This window comes from Syngnathus floridae, chromosome 16 (assembly GCF_059516105.1).
Source record: "Syngnathus floridae isolate MCC-2025c chromosome 16, RoL_Sflo_1.0, whole genome shotgun sequence".
NCBI classification, from domain to species: Eukaryota; Metazoa; Chordata; class Actinopteri; order Syngnathiformes; family Syngnathidae; genus Syngnathus; species Syngnathus floridae.
In genome coordinates this window covers 9,254,585-9,276,166 of record NC_142428.1, presented here as the reverse complement: position 1 = coordinate 9,276,166, position 21,582 = coordinate 9,254,585, and the positions used below count along the sequence as shown (strand labels likewise).

The window sequence follows — 21,582 nt, the reverse complement described above, 5'->3', positions numbered from 1 at the left end:
TGTATGTATGTTGAAGGGAGTCGAGGAGCTTCAATTAGAAAAAAGTAGTACTCTGCCGCCATCTTGGACCCTCTCTATTGGCAATTACCGTTCAGTATAACTATTTATGTGTGGTTGTCAATTTGCTCTTCAGTGTGTAGTCCTCACGGATCCATTGCAATTGTCCTGCAGCTGGCCGAGGACGATGCCGAAGCGTCTCTTTCGGACCGCGAGCTGGAGCTGGACGAGGCCGCCGACTTGTCAGGCGACCTGTCGGGCCTGCCGCCATGGAGCGAGCGCCTGGGCGACGGCTTCCTGTCGCCGCTGCCCTCGTCGGGACGCTCAGCGGCCTCGCTGGCAGCGCAGCTGCGGACGGAGCGCTCGGGCCGGGACACGCCGGCCAGCGTGGACTCCATCCCGCTGGAGTGGGACCACGACTACGACCTGAGCCGCGGCCTGGAGAGCGCCAGTCGGGCCCTCCGGGAGCAGCAGATTGAGGAGGGAGACTTCCTGCGGCCGCCTGCCTCCGCCTTGTCAGGTCAGCACCTCATATGATTTATAATTATCTGATTTCCTTTTTTTTTTTTTTTTTGAAATTATGAGCGAACACACCTGCGCCTCATCTCAGCCATCTTTCAGCTTCACTGGAAAGAACTCTGGTCAATAAATTACTGTCCTCTAGTGGATTATTTCTGCAGCTGATGTATTACTATCTGGCTTTTCAACACGCTCAAAAAAATCTCACTGATGATGTGGAGGCCTGAAAAAGTCAAGTATCACATGTCGTACTGAGGCACCCAACAAAATGTCAGTCGTGTAAAATGGCCGGGTGCTGAACGTGTGTGTGCTTGACAATGTGTCTTCCAGATGTAGTGATCCCAGAGAGCCCGGAGGCCTTTGTTAAACTAACAGAGAAAATACTGAGGTGCTCCGCTGGTAGGCAACGTGCTAACAAAGCTAGCATGCTAAACTCAGCACCACCTGGGGGCCTTAGAGCTTTCACCGCTTTTAGATTTGTGTTTCATTTCCACTTTTGGTAACCGATAGCAACACTTTTCTAACACTGGGGCTCCATTCCATTTCTTTTGGTCCCTTCAATTGACGAAAAAAAAAGTGACTTAAGAGAAATGGAGCCCCTTCCTTCTCACTTTGCTCGGTGCTGTGTGGCTGTAGACCTTTTCACTGGGACGTCACGGGTGGCCAAAGCTCAAAAGATTCTAGCCTTCTTCATCAGTGTTAAAAGGAGACAGAATGACAGGCCAAAATCGACATGGTGGAAATTCGACGTGAGCATTGAAGTTTTTTTTTGCTCAGTTCAAGTCAGCGCTCGTCAATCCTCTTTCTGCCACCCGGAAGTACCCTGGCACCTTTTGTTTACTATCACTCTGAAAAGGTCTATAAATCCTCTTTGCATGTCGTGTGGTGAAATGCTGTCAGGGTAGCATCGGGCTTTCGTCCGTACTGAGGTGGGTGATGCTCAAGGTTTCCTACTCGCATCACCCCCGCCCGGACGAGGTTTTTCGCCGTGGATCCCGGTGACACCAAACACCACGTGAACTCTCAATGTTCACGCGCGTGTGTGGGAACACGGTGCGTGTCCGCAGGGGAGGCGTCGTCGTCTGACCCGCCGCTTGCCGACAGCAGCCGCAGCCGCACATACGCCGCCGTCGACCTGGATGCCTCCTACATGGGATATGTAAGTTTGCCTCTACCGCATCCGTTTAGCTCATTTTTAATTACTTTGCAACATACAGCAATAATAATCAATATAGTGTAAGAAATTACTAAGTATCTCAATAAAATGATGCAAATAGTTATATGAAATATCAAAATAATTGATACTTAGATGCGACTGCTGGGCGAATGTCGCGGCAACATCGACGCAGTAAAGAGGGTGGGCTGCCAGTTAAAAGAGGAAGAGGACATGGCGTCTGGACTGGCCAACCCCGGCAGCTCCGAGTCGCAAACGTCCGGTGAGCCCTGCCGGGATGTACTCTTTTGTGTCATGAAAGACAAGCTTGGGGATCTCAACGTTCTGCTCGTGCCAGGGGTGATCGAACGCTGGGAGCTCCTGCAGGCTCAGGACCTCAGCAAGGAGATCCGCGGCAAGCAGAACCAGCAGCAGTGGCAGCAGCTCAACTCGGACCTCGACAACATCCGGACGTGGTTGCAGGAGGCTGGCAACGAGCTGGAGCGCCAGCGTGGCCTTGACCTTAGCATCGACATCCAGACCATCCAGTTTCGCATCAAGAAGCTCAAGGTGTGTTCCTGCTCGTCCTCAAAGGTCCCCAAATGTAAAAACAAAAAAATAAGTGGGCTTAAGTGGGTCTGTCGGCGCGTGTCCAGGAGCTTCAGCGAGCTTGGGACAAGCGCAAGGGCATCGTGCTGTCCATCAACCTGTGCAGCGCCGACTTTGTGCACTCGGACACAGACGAATCCAAGGAGCTGCAGGCCAAACTCAAGGACATGAACAACTCTTGGGACGAGCTGGCCGCTGCCTTGGACCGCTGGAGGTCTTCGCTGCAGGGAGCCCTCATGCAGTGTCAAGTATGTCCAGAGAAGGGTACAAGTTGGGCTGGGAGGAAGAACTTGATGAAATGCCTCAAACAGGACTTCCACGAGATGAGTCACGGTCTGCTGCTGTGGTTGGAAAATATCGACCGTCGACGTAACCAAGTGGTCCCCATCGACCCCGTGCAGGACAGCGACACTTTGCAAGAGCACCATAAAGCACTCACGGTACGCACGCACAGCTTCTCTTTTTTTAATTGGACTGCTGAGGCTTTGTGTGGGTCAAGAGTCACAAAATGGCAGCCTTGCGAGCGGCTTAATTGGACCTCTGACTTGCGGTTGCAGCAAATCCGCCAGGAGCTGCTGGATTCGCAGCGCAAGGTAGCCTCGCTGCAGGACATGGCGCTGCAGTTGCTGGTCACCTCGCAGAGCGGCGACTGCCTGGAGGCTAAGGAGAAGGTCCATGTCATCGGCAACCGCCTCAAGCTGCTGCTCAAGGAGGTCACCCGAGACCTCAGGGAGCTGGCCCGCATCCTGGACCTGACCAGCAGTCAGCAGGTACACCCGATCCTCGCCAGTCAGCCCCAAACCGTGTTGTGGGCACTTTCTCTTGGCGCTTGAGTTTATTTTACTCCCTCAAGCTTTTGAACTTGAGCCTGTTGGTCTTGTGTTTTTTTTCTGCACAGGATCTTTCGTCGTGGTCGTCTGCGGACGATTTGGATACAGGATCCGGGTCGCTCAGCCCCGCCTCCGGAAGGAGCACTCCGAGTCGGCGGCGATCGGTAACATATACGCCTCCCTGCCTCCTCCTTTTGCTGTAGCCCTTCAAGAATCTCCGCTGCTAGAATTGTTGACCAGAAATTTTAAAAGCGGAAATTTAACAGAGGCGCGTGTTTACTAAACTGTCATTTTCAGGGTGCATTTTAAATGTCTTCTTTTGGTATTGTTGTATGTAAAAATTAAGAATAGAGTGTCAGTCCCGGCTTTGCTCCAAAATTCATTCATTTCCCTCTAAAATCAAAAGCTGGGCAGTGTGAAAGGGGCTCACAACATGCACCCCAACAAAGTCAACAATTCACCCCTCCCATGCCGAGATCTGTCCTTCCTTCCTCTCTTCCTTCCTTCCTTCCTTCCTTCCTTCCTTACTTACATACTTCTGCATCTCCACTTTTTTCTCCTTCTCACTTCCCGAACTTTCCACGCACTTCTGACGTGTGCAGCAGAGCCAGCCCGAGAGCCACCTGAGCTTTTATTTTTCCTTTTCTGCCTGAAAGTGCGTGGAGCCTCTTTCCCATTTAGCCTTCCTCGGAACTCTGCCTCCCTCCAGTTTGGATCGTTTGCTTTTAGTTCACAGTAGTTTGCAGTTTCGCACCATTTGTGAGCTGGTGAAATGCTTGGACCTTTTCACCGTGATGTCATTTGTACTTCAGGGTGGCGACGTGATGTCATGGGTGGCTTCCATCTTGATATGCCTGGACTGAAAACTTTTCTTTTCTTTTATACCTCCCTCCCTCCATCCCCCCCACCCCCTCTACCGACCCGTTCATTGCAAACAGCAGCGGGGCAAATGTAGCGTGTCAGAGCGCGGAGGCCCCTTGAGCGGTCCACGGCACAGGTACTGGTTCTGTTGCTTGCTAGCGCACTTGCAAGATGATGGAAGTCGCACATTTGTAGTCATTGAATTATATTTTCCAGCAAAATGAAATTGGACCGTTTCCCGTGCGGCTATTCTAAAGAAAACATTTTTATTTTAAATCGGGTGGTCGTGATAGTGAATTCCATCATCTTCTGCGAGTCTAGACGCTCTTGCGTAGGCAGACTGACCGGCGGAAGCCCTCCTTTCCTGGTTTGTTAGGAATTTCCACTGCTTAACAACCCAACCACTGGATCCGCCCCCAAGTGTTTGTCAATAGCTAACCACAACGCCCCGCCCGCCACTAGTGGGCGCACTTCCCCTTCTTTCTCTCTAAACAGCCGTCTGCAATGAACGACACAAAAGTCTGCAGTTTCTTCTTCTCTTGCTATGTCAGCACCTCTGCACCCACCTCACCCCTTTCAATCATCACTGCTTGCAATTTGTGAGGAGCCATCGTTGTTGTCCCTTTTGAAGCCTGCTTTTTGGGTGTTGGTTTTACTCGCAAAACTCCAAAGTCTTGCCATTTTCTGGGTCGAAAGCTTGTATTGTTATTGCACATTATCCATTGTCATTTGTCACATGGTTCCGTGGATGAATTCATGTCGATTGGTGGAACTGCTGTCTGAGGATGAATTTTTTTTGGGTCATATATTTGGTAAGATTTTAGAGTTTTGCTGCATATTCGTGAGCACTTGGTGGAAAAACAGACCATCTACGATTGTGTCAGCTTGTCCCTGTTGGTGGAATGATGTTCGTCTGAGTCCACCTTTCCCAAACTTCTCTCTTAACACACACACACCCACAAAACTGTATTTCATTAAAAATATTGGTTTTAATTTACATGTGAATGTGTTGATAATATATTACCTTCTTTACTTTAGATCAGCATTTCTATATTGTAATTAGTGAGGGTTTTTTTCCCCCCAGATGTTGCCAGTCTATTTCTGACTTCATTATTTGCTGTCTGGCAGGTGTCGCAGCGCCGCTGGGTCCGCTTCCTGCCCTTCTGAAGCGCCGCCGGCACGGTGGGGCACCTGCTTTGTACACCGTGTCCTGCGGGTGGCGCTGCCCCTCCAGCTGGCGCTGCTGGTGCTGGTGCTGGTGGCCTTCCTGCTGCCCTTGTCCGAGGCCGACTACTGCGCCCAGTCCAACAACTTGGCCCACTCCTTCTACCCCATGCTGAGCTACACCAACGGGCCTCCGCCTGTCTAGAAAGCGCATCTGCAAAAAAAACAAAAAGCAACAGCTGTCGCCAAAACGAAGAAACGCACCACGAAACCCTTTAGAGAGACCTGATTGCTGCGTAAATTTCTCACAAATGGCCAAAACAGGCTGTGATTTTTTTCTCATCACTATAACTTAGTAATGCTAACACATTGCAATGCGTGTTTTTTCCCCCCGCATGCAGTTCCACATCCCCACCTTCAATTTTTAACCGTACGCACCGAGATTATTTTTTAAGAAGAGTCATCAGGACGACGTTTGTCGTTTTATTTTTTCAACATATAAAGTAATGTGGAGCCAGATAGAAACTATACTGTATTTTTTGTATGCTTATCCAGTGTCAGATGTGTAACAAGGTGAGGATGATCACGTGTATATGTGTACTGTATATAATGTTTATGACAAATGTATACACGAGCATCAGAAACAATAAATGCCAAAGCTCTATTTTGACATCGGTGTTTTTTTTTGTTTGTTTTACCCATGTTGAATTTATCCCTCTGAGCAGGTAGGAGAGAGGCGGAGAGGGAGAGAATTTTATGTTACCAAAAAAATAAAAAGGTATCATTGGTATCATGATTTCTAGCAATACATTTAGATTTTTTATTTATCCATTTATTAACAAATATCTATACATTCAAAAAACATTTGCGGAGAGGGAGAGAATTTTATGTTACTAAAAAAAAAAAAAGGATCATGGATTTCTGCAAATACATTTTGACTTTTTAATCAATTTCTTAAGAAATATATGCACATTATAAACATTTGCACATAAAGTATAATTCCGTCCCCAGTTCGGACTAAAAGGCTTGTTTACAGTGCTGACTTTTTTTTTTTTTTTTTTTTTTTGCTTCTTGAAATCTAATTTGCCACACATTACCTAACTAACAAGTATAGGAATTAATTCAAATTACTAAAGTTTAGTAGTTTGATTAAAGTGGAAGAAAAACCTGAATTTATGACCATGAAAGCTTGTCATTTTAAGTTCATACCTATAATACAGGCACTGTAGCTTATTATGTCAAAACCAAATATTTCTGAATCATCAGTTTTAGAACGGGATATTTTCTGTTATTTTATTTATTTTTTTACTTTCCTTTATTATACTCAAATATTCGGTTCATTTTTGTTTGAGACGTGCAGCGATATCTTACCTGCGAGTCATCGATCGGGGAATACTTCAACAACAAAACCTAAACAGGAAGTAAACCTTAAAAAAACTTTATTGGCAAAACAGCACCTCAATCCCAGGTTGTCAGTTTTGACAAGCAGAGTTTGTGCTTTTGAAACGTTCATATTTGAGCGCGCAAATGTCGTTTGGTGACGACCTTTCGTCATGATTTTCCCATTGACCGAGCCATGCTCGATTAGCTATTTGCGGCAAAGCGTGGAATACAGGTAGCACAATTTCTATTGCAAGTGATTCATTTTCTTTGCACGCCTTGCTAACCACTTTGCTGATCTCTGGGTCATTTTATTTTTGGGGGACTTTTCTGTCCTCCCCTGTGATATTTCAAATAATCCATACAGAAAATACAGAGAAATAAAAATTGTAGTTATTCTAACACGAAATGTAAATGTATTGCTCGTAATAACAATATTTAATAAGATTTAACTGTCCTTATTTAATTGTAAAATATTTCTTCAGCAGTATTTGAGAATGTGGTTTTATATGCCTGAGTTTCTATTGCAGGGTTGCGCCAGATAGGACATGAAAAATAAAATACTGTTCAGTAATTTATAAAAACCTTGTTTGGTTGAGCTGGTTGCATCAAATTAAATATTTCTTGAAAACATAATTGTCGCTACCTAAATTTTCCTCCAATTTTGTAATGATCCATGTACTATATTTGCATTATATATTTTTATTTTATTTTCTAAGTAATTGCAAGTGCATTTGTGTCCCTGTCCAGTGTGTGAACAAGCCCAAGACAGACAACAAAAGAAAAGAAAATGCTTCTGCGGACTTTGTGGGCTAAAGTGGGATTTCCACGGAACTTTGTCACCTCAACTTCACCTCAACGGAGTCCCTCATGCTCCTCTGGGCTCCGAACTGGGTGGTCCTTCAGCCCACCTCAGCTCAAGCAAGAACCTCCAAGGCGCTTCAACTTATCTGCTTTAAGTGTATTTCAAAGTCCAGGCTGTGTGTTTTTAAAGGATTTCCAACACAGGAGCCAACAGAAGCGTTTGTATTCGTCAAATCTGGTCAAATCTGTTTTGAAGCCCACTTTGAAGCCAGTGACGGCGCCTGGGAAAAGAGTTCCCAAAGGGCCGAGAACCAAGCAACCTTCCAGAGCCAATCAGCCTTTCCTGAATCAGGACATGGTAAGCCGCCCGGTAAATTGACACACTGCATTTTGCGCTTTGAGTTCACGTATGCCGACCTTCTTCCAGGACACGATGCGATGCATAGCCTTCGCAACGGCAGACCAGTACAATCTGCCCACGCTTAGCGTTGACCTGACACAACACGGCTTTGGTGAAGTGGAGTTCCCTCGAGGTAAGAGCACACCCAGTCGGGGGCCTCAATCCAAAATCAAATCCGTCGAAAGGCAAGTTTGCCAGTGCCTGTTTTAAGTTGCAATATAACCAAGCACCACTAGAGGGCAGACATAAATCACATTTTTATCTCCTCCAACATACATATGCTTTGAAAAAAAAATAATAGTAATAATAATAATTTGACCTCATTTCAGATGCCTCCAACGTGCTTGTAATAAGTTCGGACGTGAGCGCCAAAGCGGACGACGGCTCTGTTGTCTTCTTCTTCAGGTGAATTTGCGCCGTTTTTGTCATGATTGCTGTCTTCATGTTTTGCTGGCGCTCAAATGTTTCAACAGGAGTTGTTAGACTTTCAATCTTTGGATGCATAAAGTTGATTTTTTCCAGATTGTTAAGACATCTGCCAACATTTTTCAACTTTTTGACAATTTTCAGAGAAGGCTCTGTGGTTTTCTGGAATGTGGAAGACAAAATGGTAATCAAATCACTGTCCCATATTTGCTTCATTTAATGCCAAATGTACCCCAAAAAAAATAAATTCTGTCTTTTTTTTTTGCTTTAATTTGAATGTATAACCTTGGTTAAATGTTTTTTGCTGTCTTCCTGGTCAGCTAAAAAAGGTGTTGAGGATTTTGGAGCGTCACGAGAGCCAGCCATATGAAGTCGCGCTGGTCCACTGGGAAAACGAAGAGATCAACTACACCTACGGCGAGTGAGTGAGTTGGCGGCGTCTTTGAGCAATTTCAGCGAAAAGTCTTTTTCACTCGCTCCGTCAACGCAGGGGGAGCACGAAACTGGAGCACGGCAACTTTGTTTTAAGCAAGGACTCCGAGCACCACGACGACGTCCTGGAGAAGTTTGCCTTTTCGAACGCGTTGAGTTTGTCGGGTGAGACGCGAGGTCACGCAGAACACGACACGTCTTGCTGTGCCTAATGAAGTGTCCTGTGCCTCATTGTCTTCAACATGTGACAGTCAAGTTGGCCATATGGGAGGTAGAGCTGGATAACTTTGTGGAGTCCATTCAGTCAATCCCCGAGGTACGTTCTACTCCACACGGTTTTTCAATCATTGTTGGATGTTTGTAATTGGAGCGCTGAAGCGCCTCATCTGTGTTTGTCTTTTTCAGACGCTCAAGTCGGGCACAAGAGTCAAGTTGTCGTCGGCGGAAGTGATGCAAAAGATCGGCGAGCTCTTCACCTTGAGGTCGCTGCCTCAGTCTGGAAATTACATTACATTACATGGCAAATTAACATTCAACATATAGATGTACATTTGTTTACATATTTTCTAATGGTTATTTTAATTTATTAAAAAAGATAAAAATGATTACAAAAAAATACAATAATTGTACTTTTTTGTACTGTGGGTGTTTTTACTTTAATATTTAAAATTTCCAACATATATAAACTCATAACACTAAAAATGACTCAGTATGCATCCCAGTTCTCATGTTTTTTTGTAATTAATTAGAAAACACTGATTATATTTTTTTATGGCATGCAGTATTTTAAATGTATGTGCGTTGAAATGTTGTCTTTGTGGTGGTGATCAGGCATCGCATCAACCTGAGCTCCGACCTCCTGCTGACCCCTGACTTTTACTGGGACCGAGAAAACCTGGAGAAGATCTACGATAAGACCTGCCATTTCCTCAATATCAACCGCAGGGTCAAGGTAAGCTGAGGTTACCATCAAGGTCACCATCTTCGTAATCCGTAACCGTACCGTGCAGGTCGTAAACGAGAAGCTGGAGCACTGCACTCAACTGACTGACCTGATGAGGAGCCACTTGAGCGAGAAGCACAGCTTGAGGCTGGAGTGGATGATCGTCATCCTCATCACCATCGAAGTGAGTGCCGTCGCGCATCGCACGTCGCACGTGGCGTCATAGCGGAGCCACTGACGTGCTGCTTACATCTTTTGTGCTAGGTTTTGTTTGAAGTGGTGAGAATGATCTTTTGAGGCTTCACATACTGGATGCACCTCACTTGATATCCACCAGGTGACGCTTGGGAGCTAATCTGGCCACACAGCAGGACCGCTAGCTGTGAGTGGAAAGGACGCTCAGTGCTTATTTGCAAATCTTGTTAAAGGAGTTCAATTTGTTGGGTGAGGAAAAGGTCACAAAGAAGAACAAAAAAAAGCAGGAAATTTTGCGTGGTTGTGCATGTTAAATAAAATGTCTGCATTTTTTTCATTAATACAGTGGCAACATGAATATTTATTTGCTGAGTGTGTGTCCCTAAAATTTAAAGTTGCGCTTTGTCAGTCTGTAGTCCTTTCTGATTTTATTTTATTTTTTTATTCATAAAATTGAATGGAACCTTGATTAAAATTTTGTGAGTACTTTTTAAAAAGTTCAACAACAATGGAACATTTTATAACTTATCATGAAAGAAGTTTGTCTATTGCTGGTGTAACGTTAAAGACTGAAACACATTCACACATGACTGGACTTTTTTTCTTTTTTTATTCAATCGTTAAAATATTTGATAGCAGCATCGGCGTGAGTTTGTCGATATGTCGCAGATGCAAACAAACAACGAAAGTGTGTCGACAGTGCAAGGCGTGTTCCTACTTGGAATCAGAATAAACACATTTTTCTAAGTGCAACATCCAAAAATATTGGGTCATGCATATCCAGGCTCTTCTCACTTTTTGCTGTTGGAGTGGAAAATACGTAGCTAATATGTACATTATGACGAGCGACACGTGTCTTAATAAATTGACACTATGACTATTTGTTAGTCTGTTCATGTTAAAATACCAAACAATTAATAAGTACGATATGCTGAGTCTGCAAATCAGTTCAGTGCGTCCTTCTCGCTGACCTTCTAGTCTTCAGCACGACCTTGAAAGTAAGACATGAAAGAGAACGCAGTCCAGCGTCAGCATTAGCATGCGTACATACGACATTTGAAGAAGAAGAAGAGAAACGTACCAGCTCGATCCCGCTCCACGACTGGCGCACTTTCCAATTTTGAATTGTCAAACGCAATGTCAAAATGGCCGCCTTCGCACTCACGTTCGGCCTCAGGGTTGCCGTCCCGTCGCGGACTCTCATCTTTAGGCGCCTCTTGAATTTCAATCTCTTCCTTTGCGTCCATCCATATCTCCTGCCCGTCGTCTTCGGTTTCTGGTTTTGGCGCACATTTGAATGTTTGTGTTTTCCGCATGTTGGGTGTTTCATCCACTGTGGCTCTAACTGTTTCTTGTGGTTCCATTGTCTCCACTGGTTGAATTTCTACAATTAGTTTGACAGTTATCATTGGTAGCTTTTCCTCGATTGTGTCTTCTGTCTCCTTTGTGAGACCAGAAAGGACGGAAGAGTTCGCGTTCGCCGTGATCTCGGTGGATTTCAATTCGCTCACCGGTTCAGAGGTCTCTTCAATTTGAACTGCTTGATATTGGTCGGTGTCTGGCTCTTTTGGGAATGACACCATTTCCGTTTCTGGGGCCTCAACAAACTCCTCAGTTTCCTCTGTCTGTTTCTGGGTCTCCAAGAACTCTTTTTGGGGCAAGGGCTTTTGGTGTTCACTTGCCTGAACCTGCTCTGTCTGGCTCTCAGTAGGCTCTTCTTGGGGTGATGCCACTTGGTTATCTATTGCCTGCTCATGCTCTTCTGATAGCTCCTCATGTTTCTGGGTTTCTGTTGACTCCTCTTCGGCTATGAGCTCTTGGATTAGGCTAGCCTGAACATCTTTCTGTTGTAGGTTCATCTGTTTCTGGGTCTCGGTGGACTCTCGTTGTAATATGGGCTCTTGTGTTCCACTTGCCTGAAAATATTTCTCTTGGAGCTTGGTCTGTTCCCGAGTCTCAGATGAATCATTTTGAGGTTGGGGGTCTTGTGTTTCAGTTGCCTGAAAGTATTTCTCTTGAAGCTCAGTCTGTTTCTGGGTCTCGGTGGGTTCTTCTTGAGGGAGGGGCTCTTGGTTTTCGCTTGCCTGAAGGTATTTCTCTTGAAGCTCCATAGGTTTCTGGGTCTCGTTGGGTTCTTCTTTGGGTAATGGTGCTTGGTTTTCTTCTGACAGCTCCGTATGTTTCTGGGTCTCCGTCGACTCCATTTGGTGTATGGACTCTGGTGTTTCGCTTGCATGTAGATATTTCCCTTGTAGCTCTGACTGTTTCTGACTCTCGGTGGACCCTTGGAGCTCTTGGTTTTCACCTGCCTGGACTTGTTTTTCAAGTGGCTCCATTTGTTTCTGAGTCTCAGACATTTTTGGGAGGAGGGACTCTTGGTTTTCGTTTGCCTGAACATGCTCTTCTGATACCACCATCTCTTTCTGGGTCTCAATTAACTCTTTTTGGGGTAGCAACTCTTGGCTTTTGCTTTCCTGAACGTGTTTCTTTAGTAGCTCTGTCTGTTTCTGGGTCTCAGTGGGCTCGTCTTGGGGTGATGCTACTTGGGTTCCTCCTACCTGCTCCTGCTCTTCTGATCCCTCCATCTCTTTCTGGGTCTCAGTTAACACTTTTTGGATTATGGGTTCTTGGTTTTGGCTTGCCTGAGCATGTTTCTCGAGTAGCTCTAACTCATTTTGAGTTTCAGTGGGCTCTCTTTGTGGTGATGACACTTGGTTTTCTCTTCCCTGATCATGCTCATATGATAACTCCATCTCTTTCTGGGTCGTGAATAACTTCTTTTGGGGTAGGGGCTCTTGGTTTTCTTTTGCCTGAACATATATCTTAAGTAGCTCCTTCTGTTCCTGGGTCTCAGTGGACTCTTTTGGGGGGAGGGGCTCCGGGTTTTCACTTGTTTGGACATGTTTTTCTACTAGTTCCATCGGTTTCTGTGTCTCAGTGGATTCTATTGGGGATTGAATATGTTCATCTGCTAGAGCCGTCTCTTCGATCTCATATGGCCCTTTTGGACATGAGGGCTTTTCTATTTCTTGCACCTGAACATTTTCCCCAGTTATCCCTAGCTGCTTATGATTGTCGACGGAAAGTACTGAGTCGAGAGCCAGGATTGTCTGTACATTAACCTCACTTTGCTCTGTTCTTTTAAGATCTGGTAATGATGAGTGTTCTTCTGTATCTATTTCAGATTGTGGTTCTTCAACCTCATTGGACTTTATGTCTTGGTACTCATCTAGATCTGTTTGGGGGAAAGATTCTGGTGACTGAACTTGCTCAGGTTTGTTTTTTCCTTTTTCAGCTGGCTCCATTTGTTGTACGCGATCTTGCAATACGAGGGTTCGATGACCTTTGAGTGGCTCTGGGTCTTTTTGACTATCTTTGAGGTGTTCTTCTTTTGCTACCAGTGCCTTACCAGCTTTCTCAGTCGGTGCCATCGGCTCCTCTGTTTCCAGGGCGCAAATGGGGACCAGGACCTTTAAACTTTGTGTTTCGTCTGATAATTCCATATTTCCCTCAACTTCTCCCAGTTCAACTTCTTTCGCCTCTTTTAAAACCATTTGGTCCAAGGTCTCAAGTTTGTTCTCCATTACATGTGGAACGAGCTCATGACACATCCCTGCATAGTTCTCTTGCATGACTTCCTCAAACCCTTCAATATTTCTGTTACACACATCAGTTACTCCTTTATCTCCTATCCCAACCTCCAGAATCTGATCCACGCTCTTCTCTGCCGCTGTGATGTCCATTTGGACGACTTGTATTTGAATGCTGTGGTTGACCTCCATCGGAGTCTCTTGCATCATGACAACCTCGTTGGCTACCCGTGCCCTCTGCGCCAAGTTGTTTTTTGTTATAGTAGGTAATTCAGCCACAACCATTTCTGGGGATTCTGGTAGCACATATTCCAGCAGCGGTTCCTGCATGCCAGATGATGTCGTAATCAGATCAGATAGTGAAGTTGAAGCTTTTTTAAAATGGCACATGGTCACTTGAGTCACCAGAGCATGCGGAACTTCCGCAGTGGTCACCTCTGGTAGATCATGTTTTTCTCCCTCAGTTTTGTTTTCCACATCACTTTGATGTGCCTGAAGTTTGACTTGGTCTTCAAGAGTTCCACAAACTTCAGGGATTTTTTTGTAAATAACCTTTTCAAGGAACTGTGCACAACTTTGTTCCTGCTGTTGTAAGGATACATGTGCTTCTGTGACTTCTGGCGTGCCATCTTCCTCCCTGTCCATAACATCTTGCTGTCGATTAAGATCTGTGTTCTCCAAATCCTCCTCCTTGTTGAAAGCCTGATCTTGTTGAGGCTTGGTTTCCTCTGCTTCTGAAGCAATGTCATTCTCTGTTTCTGAAATTTCCTCTACCAGTGTTTCCTTTGAAAATGTTTGAGTGAGACTTTCCTCGTTGGTTCCCAGTCCAAACATAGGCACCTCCTCTATTATTTCTGTTGTAACTGCAGTTACTTCTTGCGGCTCTTGAACCTCATCACTTACACCTTGCACCACTTCTGTTTCAGCACCTGATTTCATTGATTCATTCTGGGTGTCTTCAGTTTTCTTTGCCGGAGTACCCTCCGTCAAATCACTTATTTGCTTCATGTCTTTGTTCCCTGGCAATTCAGGCAGTGGCTCCACTTGAACTTTGTGTTCACTGGGAAGACTTCCCTCTACCAGAATGACTTCTGTTGTTTCCTCAGATTGAAGTAATTCCATGTTGTCTTCCTTTGGTGCTAAGGCTTCAAAACATTTGATGTTCTCCATTTCATTCTCTGCTTCCCGGTTTGCTTCCTCTGGGACCACATTTGTTTCACTTAGTGATATCACCTGAGCATGTTTCTCAAGTGGCACCACCTCTTTTTGCGTGTCTGCTTCCTGGTTTTCCTCCTCTGGGACCTCATTCGTTTCATTTACTGATACCGCCTGAGAAGGTTTCTCGAGTAACTCCATCTCCTTTTGGGTGTCTGCTTCCTGGTTTGCCTCCACATTCGTTTCATTCAGTGATATCGCCTCCTCTTTAATTTCACCTGTTATGTCTTCAGCAATATCTGCTATTGCTTCTCCTTCTTGTGCTACAGCTTGGTCTGGATTTAGTCCAGTTTTGACTACAGCCACTGCTTGCTGGTCACTTGATGTTTGGACCGCGGTAGAACACACCGTCTCTTCTTTGAGTTCTGCTGTCATCCTTTCTTCTGCAAAAATGGTTTCTTCTGCCTCGACAGATGCTGTCTGGATTGATTGTTTGGATTGTCCTGATGTTTCTTCTAATGGTTCAATTTCATTTGCATCCACTACCACCTCATCTTTTGCTGACTCAATAATGGTTTGAAGCTGAGACGCCTTCTCCTGTTCACATTCTTCTGTCATGGTTTTCTGTGGATCACCTACTTCTTGGTGTTCATATGATTGTAGACATGATTCTTGTACTACCTCCTTTACAGAACTAAGTTCAGCTTTGGCCTTCTGGTCTTTGCTTACTAGTTCATTTTCACTTCGAGGCAAAGGACTGTATTTGACTTCATCAGTCATGGCTTCTTCTGCAAGTATACTTTCTGAGATCCCTTCCGCTTTAACTGACAGGTCTCGTACAATGATGTCTTTGTCCTCTTTTACGAGTTCAATTTGGAGATCACTCGCACGCCTCTGGTCATTTTCTTCTGGCTTAATGTCGGCTTCCAGCAGAGGCACATTTTCGTCTTTCACTTCTTCCATCAGAGGGTCTTCTCCATGAATGTCTTCTTTGACTTCAGCATGTTGGACTTCAACTAGATCAGGTTCAAGCTGTTTCTTCTGTCTTGCTACTGATACTTGTTGCTGGATAATTTCAATTTCAGGTGCAGCCATTGTTTTTTCTTCAACTTGAGGCAGCAGGATAGTCTCCTCTTTCTGGTTTTCCACAAGTTCTGCTTCTACTTTCTCAGATTTTTGCGGTGTTGCTTGCACAGCTTCTGTTTCTCGAATAAGTTCATCTTGGGATGGATCTACTGGCTCCTTTGCTACATCTTTGTTGAATGGTTCTGTACTGATTTCAGATAAGAGCTTGGTGGTCTCCTTGACTTCATTGGCAACCTTCTCACAAAGCATTTTATCTAAAGCAAGTTGAAGACGACGTTCCTGTAAAGCCACTGCTTCTGTTTGTGCTCCTGAAACCTCAACAGAATTCAAGATGGGTTCAGATGTAATCTCTGTTGTTGACTGAAGTTCCTTTGTAAAAGCTTCTGGACACTTTTCTGATGTTACTTTGACTTTCTGTTCCTCCTGATGTATTGTGACCATCAGCAAAGTGTTTTGCTTTGTGCCACTTTCTTTAAGGTCAGTATGAGCAGTTTTTTTGGATCGTGGAGCTTCAATGTCGTCTTCTGTAGCAACATCTTCATGTTCCATCAACTGCTCTGAAGACTCCCCTTTGCTTATATCAGAGAGGCAGTCCTCCAAAAATACATGGATCTCATCTATACTGTCTAATTTACTGAAGTTGTTTTCTGAGTTGGAGAAATTGGCAGTTTTTGTTTTTTCTGTTGCCACTTCTTCTGTCTCAAGCTCCTTGGTAGAAATGTGAGGTGGAGTTTCCTTGTAGTCAAACTTTTGGGTTGAAGTTGGAGGTAAAATATCTTCTGTATCCAACTCCTGGGTTGTCATCGGATGCTTGATTTCCACTGCGTCAAACTCATCAGTAGGAATCGGAGGTATTATTTCTTCTCCGTCAAGCTTGTCATAAAAAATGCGAGCGGAATTTTCCTGGGTGTCAACTTCCTGCGATAGAATAGGATGTGTGTTTTCACTGGAGTCAAGCTCCCTGGTAGGAATGGAAGCTGTAATTGCCTCTGCGGCTGAATTTTCCGTATGAATTGGAGGCACAATTTCCTTAATGTTAGTCTCTTGGGTAGTAGAAGGAAGTGTTAGTTCCTTAGTCTGAGGTTCTTGGATCAGAGTTTGACGAGTCGGAGTTGTGATTTTGTTGGTGCCAAGAACTTCAGTAAGAAATGGAGTCTGGATTTCCTCAATTTTGAACCCCTTGGCTGGAATGGGAGGTGTAATATCGTCCGTGACATGCTCCTCAGTGGAAGGAGGAGCTCTAATGTCCTCGGTGCCAAGCTCCTGGCTAGGAATGGGAGTTGTGATTTCCTTGGAGTGTAAATCCTCTGAATGGTTTGGCTTTATTTCTTTGGTGTTGAGTGTTTCTGTAGGTAGTGCAGGTGTTATATCCTCTATCTCATGAGCCTTGATAGGAGTTGGAAGTCTGCTTTCCTTCGTGTCAAGACTCTTGTTAGGATTGGGAGTTGAGATTTCCTTGATGTCAAGGTCCTCTGTTGGAATTGGAGGTGTAATTTCCTGAGTGTCAAGCTCCTCTGTATGAAAGGGAGACTTGAGTTCCTCAATGTCGGGTTTCTTGGTTGCAATGGATGGTTTCATTTCCTCAGTGTCAGGCTCTTCAGTACGGGCAGGTTTTGTTTCTTCAGTGTCCAACTCCTCAATAGGAAATTGGGTTTTGATTTCATTGGTGTCAAGCTCCTCTGTAGGAATTGGAGGTGAAGTTTCCTGAGGTTCTAGCTCCTTTGCAAGAATGGGAATTGTGATTTCCGTGGTGTTCAACTCCTCTTTGGGAATTGGAGGTGTGTTTTCCTGGGTGTCAAGCTCCCCTGCAAGATCAGAAGGTGTGATTTCCTCTGTGTTCAGCTCCTCAGTTTGAATTGGGTTTCTGATTTTCCAGGTAGTCATTGGAAGTATAATTTCTTTCATGTCAAGCCCTTCTGTAGGAATCACAGGCTTGATTTCTTCAATGTTAAGTTCCTTGTTAGGAATGGAATGTATGATTTCCTCAGTGCCAGGCTCCTCAGTACAAGTACGAGTGAACTCTTCAATATCGAGCTCCTCTATAAAAATCGGGGTTTTGATTTCTTTGGATTCAAGCTTCTCTGTAAGAATTGGAGGTGTGATTTCCACAGTTTGGAGCTCCTTGGTAGGAATAGGTGGAGTAGTTTCTTTCTTAGTGTAAAACATCTCAGTCTGAATGAAAATCTTGCTTTCCTTGGTGCCGAGACCCTCAGTCAGACTGGGAGTATCAAGCTTCTCTGTAGGAATGGAAGAAGTGATCTCTGTGGTGTGGAGCACATTGATTAGAATTTGACGTCTAATCTCCTCAGTATCAAGCTTCTCTGTCGGAATGGGAATTGGGATTTCTATGATGTCATGCTCCTTGGTAAGAATTTGAGGTGCCATTTCCTGACTGTCAACCTCTTCTGTAGGAATGGTACTTGTGATCTCTGTGGTCTCAGTGTCAAGCTTCTCTGTAAGAATGGGACTTGTGATCACCGTGGTGCTGAGCTCCTTGGTAAGAATTTGAGGTGCCATTTCCTCAGTGTCAACCACCTCTGTAGGAATAGGACTTGTGATCTCCATGGTGCCGAGGTCCTTGGTAAGAATTTGAGGTCCCGTTTCCTCAGTGTCAACCACCTCTGTAGAAATGGGACTTGTGATCTCTGTGGTCTCAGTGTCAAGCTTCTCTGTAGGAATGGCTCTTGTGATATCTGTTTTGTCGAGCGCCTTGGTAAGAATTTGAGGTCCACTGTCCTCAGCGTCAACCTTCTCTGTAGGAATGGGACTTGTGATCTCTGTGGTCTCAGTGTCAAGCTTCTCTGTAGGAATGGGACTTGTGATCACCGTGGTGCTGACCCCCTTGGTAAGAATTTGAGGTGCCATTTCCTCAGTGTCAACCACCTCTGTAGGAATAGGACTTGTGATCTCCATGGTGCCGAGCTCCTTGGTAAGAATTTGAGGTCCCATTTCCTCAGTGTCAACCACCTCTGTAGGAATGGGACTTGTGATCTCTGTGGTTTCAGTGTCAAGCTTCTCTGTAGGAATGGCTCTTCTGATATCTGTGGTGTTGAGCTCCTTGGTAAGAATTTGATGTCCACTGTCCTCAGTGTCAACCTGCACTGTAGGAATGGGACTTGTGATCTCTATGGTCTCAGTGTCAAGCTTCTCTGTAGGAATGGGACTTGTGATCGCCATGGTGCTGAGCTCCTTGGTAAGAATTTGAGGTTCCATTTCGTCAATGTCACCCTTCTTTGTAGGAATGGGATTTGTGATCTGCGTGGTGCCGAGCTCCTTGGTAAGACTTTGAGGTCTCATGTCCTCAGTGTCAACCTTCTCTGTAGGAATGGGACTTGTGATCTCTGTGGTCTCAGTGTCAAGCTTCTCTATAAGAATGGGACTTGTGATGTCGATGGTGCCGATGGTGGTGTCAAGCTCCTTGGTAAGAACTTGAGGTTCCATTTCCTCTGTGTCAACCAACTCTGTAGGAATGGGACTTGTGATCTCTGTGGTGTCGAGCTCCTTGGTAAGAACTTGAGGTCCCATTTCCTCAGTGTCAACCTCCTCTATAGGAATGGAACTTGTGATCGCTGTGGTGTCTGGCTCTTTGGTAAGAACTTGAGGTCCCATTTCCCCAGTGTCAAACACATCTGTAGGAATGGACCTTGTGATCTCTGTGGTGTCGAGCTCCTTGGTAAGAATTTGAGGTTCCATGTCCTCAGTATCAACCTTCTCTGTAGGAATGGGACTTGTGATCTCTGTGGTGTCGGGCTCCTTGGTAAGAATTTGAGGTTCCCTTTCCTTGGTGTCAACCACCTGGGTAAGAATGGGACTCGTGATGTCGATGGTGCCGAGCTCCTTGGTAAGAATTTGAGGTTCCATTTCCTCAGTGTCACCCTTCTTTGTAGGAATGGGATTTGTGATCTCCGTGGTACCGAACTCCTTGGTAAGACTTTGAGGTCTCATGTCCTCAGTGTCAACCTTCTCTGTAGAAATGGGACTTGTGATCTCTGTGGTCTCAGTGTCAAGCTTCTCTGTAAGAATGGGACTTGTGATGTCGATGGTGCCGATGGTGATGTCGAGCTCCTTGGTAAGAACTTGAGGTTCCATTTCCTCTGTGTCAACCAGCTCTGTAGGAATGGGACTTGTGATCTCTGTGGTGTCGAGCTCCTTGGTAAGAACTTGAGGTCCCATTTCCTCAGTGTCAACCTCCTCTATAGGAATGGAACTTGTGATCGCTGTGGTGTCTGGCTCCTTGGTAAGAACTTGAGGTCCCATTTCCCCAGTGTCAAACACGTCTGTAGGAATGGAACTTGTGATCTCTGTGGTGTTGAGCTCCTTGGTAAGAATTTGAGGTCCCATGTCCTCAGTATCAACCTTCTCTGTAGGAATGGGACTTGTGATCTCTGTGGTGTCGGGCTCCTTGGTAAGAATTTGAGGTTCCCTTTCCTTGGTGTCAACCACCTGGGTAAGAATGGGACTTGTGATGTTGATGGTGCCGAGCTCCTTGGAAAGATTTTGAGGTTCCATTTCCTCAGTGTCAACCTTCACTGTGGTCTCAGTGTCAAGCTTCTCTGTAGGAATGTGAGTTTTGACCTCTGTGGTGTGGAAGTCTTTGGGAAGAACTTGAGGTCCCATTTCCTCAGTGTCAACCACCTCTAGAGGAATGGGTCTTGTGATCTCCATGGTGCCGAGCTTCTTGGTAAGAATTTGAGGTGCCATTTCCTCAGTGTCAAACACGTCTGTAGGAATGGAACTTGTGATCTCTGTGGTGTCGAGCTCCTTGGTAAGAATTTGAGGTCCCATGTCCTCAGTATCAACCTTCTCTGTAGGAATGGGACTTGTGATCTCTGTGGTGTCGGGCTCCTTGGTAAGAATTTTAGGTTCCCTTTCCTTGGTATCAACCACCTGGGTAAGAATGGGACTTGTGATGTTGATGGTGCCGAGCTCCTTGGAAAGATTTTGAGGTTCCATTTCCTCAGTGTCAACCTTCACTGTGGTCTCAGTGTCAAGCTTCTCTGTAGGAATGTGAGTTTTGACCTCTGTGGTGTGGAAGTCTTTGGGAAGAACTTGAGGTCCCACTTCCTCAGTGTCAACCACCTCTAGAGGAATGGGTCTTGTGATCTCCATGGTGCCGAGCTTCTTGGTAAGAATTTGAGGTGCCATTTCCTCAGTGTTAACCTCCACTGTAGGAATGAGACTTGTGATCTCTATGGTCTCAGTGTCAAGCTTCTCTGTAGGAATGGGACTTGTGGTCTCCGTGGTGCCGAGCTCCTTGGTAAGAATTTGAGATTCCATTTCCTCTGTGTCAACCTTCTCTGTAGGAATGGGACTTGGGATCTCTGTGGTGTTGATATCCTTCGTAAGAATTTGAGGTTCCATTTCCTCAGTGTCAACCTTCTCTCTAGGAATGGGACTTGTGATCTCTATGGTGTCGAGCTCCTTGGTAAGAACTTGATGTTCCATTTCCTCAGTGTCAACTACCTCTGTAGGAATGGGTCTTGTGATCTCCATGGTGTCGAGCTCCTTGGTAAGAACTTGACGTTCCATTTCCTCCGTGTCAACCTTCTCTGTAGGAATGGGACTTGTAATCTCTGTGGTGTTGAGATCCTTCGTAAGAATTTGAGGTTCCATTTTCTCAGTGTCAACCTGCTCTGTAGGAATGGGACTTGTGATCTCTATGGTGTCGAGCTCCTTGGTAAGAACTTGATGTTCCATTTCCTCCGTGTCAACCACCTCTGTAGGAATGGGTCTTGTGATCTCCATGGTGTCGAGCTCCTTGGTAAGAACTTGATGTTCCATTTCCTCAGTGTCAACCACCTCTGTAGGAATGGGTCTTGTGATCTCCATGGTGTCGAGCTCCCTGGTAAGAACTTGACGTTCCATTTCCTCCGTGTCAACCTTCTCTGTAGGAATGGGACTTGTAATCTCTGTGGTGTTGAGATCCTTCGTAAGAATTTGAGGTTCCATTTCCTCAGTGTCAACCTGCTCTGTAGGAATGGGACTAGTGATCTCTATGGTGTCGAGCTCCTTGGTAAGAACTTGATGTTCCATTTCCT

At 45.2% G+C, this 21,582-nt stretch overlaps 3 protein-coding genes across 9 annotated transcripts in view; 2 read left to right on the top strand and 1 right to left on the bottom strand.

Moving 5' to 3' along the window:
* Nucleotides 1-5,803, top strand: part of syne1b (spectrin repeat containing, nuclear envelope 1b) — a 52,527-nt gene extending 46,724 nt beyond the window's left edge. For 5 of the 7 annotated variants that reach the window (XM_088399884.1, XM_088399883.1, XM_088399887.1 and 2 more), the window contains 11 exons: nucleotides 172-517; nucleotides 847-915; nucleotides 1,584-1,675; nucleotides 1,826-1,952; nucleotides 2,028-2,239; nucleotides 2,326-2,526; nucleotides 2,590-2,718; nucleotides 2,836-3,048; nucleotides 3,177-3,272; nucleotides 4,047-4,105; nucleotides 5,098-5,803. In XM_088399884.1, the coding sequence (XP_088256010.1) occupies nucleotides 172-517; nucleotides 847-915; nucleotides 1,584-1,675; nucleotides 1,826-1,952; nucleotides 2,028-2,239; nucleotides 2,326-2,526; nucleotides 2,590-2,718; nucleotides 2,836-3,048; nucleotides 3,177-3,272; nucleotides 4,047-4,105; nucleotides 5,098-5,338 (1,785 nt within the window). In that variant the 3' untranslated portion in view covers nucleotides 5,339-5,803. The remainder of the gene's footprint in view (nucleotides 1-171; nucleotides 518-846; nucleotides 916-1,583; nucleotides 1,676-1,825; nucleotides 1,953-2,027; nucleotides 2,240-2,325; nucleotides 2,527-2,589; nucleotides 2,719-2,835; nucleotides 3,049-3,176; nucleotides 3,273-4,046; nucleotides 4,106-5,097) is intronic. The other 2 variants (XM_088399881.1, XM_088399886.1) reach the window with 1 other exon arrangement.
* Nucleotides 5,804-6,563: 760 nt separating this feature from the next.
* On the top strand, nucleotides 6,564-10,296 carry rmnd1 (required for meiotic nuclear division 1 homolog). The gene is made up of 12 exons (XM_088401236.1): nucleotides 6,564-6,748; nucleotides 7,264-7,675; nucleotides 7,745-7,850; nucleotides 8,047-8,122; nucleotides 8,288-8,327; nucleotides 8,464-8,564; nucleotides 8,634-8,740; nucleotides 8,827-8,891; nucleotides 8,981-9,057; nucleotides 9,407-9,527; nucleotides 9,586-9,702; nucleotides 9,783-10,296. Exons 2-12 carry the CDS (start codon nucleotides 7,304-7,306, stop codon nucleotides 9,813-9,815), a joined length of 1,215 nt encoding a protein of 404 aa, XP_088257362.1. The 5' UTR covers nucleotides 6,564-6,748; nucleotides 7,264-7,303; the 3' UTR covers nucleotides 9,816-10,296.
* Nucleotides 10,297-10,315: 19 nt separating this feature from the next.
* On the bottom strand, nucleotides 10,316-19,811 carry LOC148385566 (uncharacterized). Its single transcript, XM_088401235.1, has 2 exons — nucleotides 10,795-19,811; nucleotides 10,316-10,704 (listed from the first exon to the last, which is right to left on the bottom strand). Exons 1-2 carry the CDS (start codon nucleotides 19,799-19,801, stop codon nucleotides 10,688-10,690), a joined length of 9,024 nt encoding a protein of 3,007 aa, XP_088257361.1. The 5' UTR covers nucleotides 19,802-19,811; the 3' UTR covers nucleotides 10,316-10,687.
* Nucleotides 19,812-21,582: the final 1,771 nt, after the last annotated feature.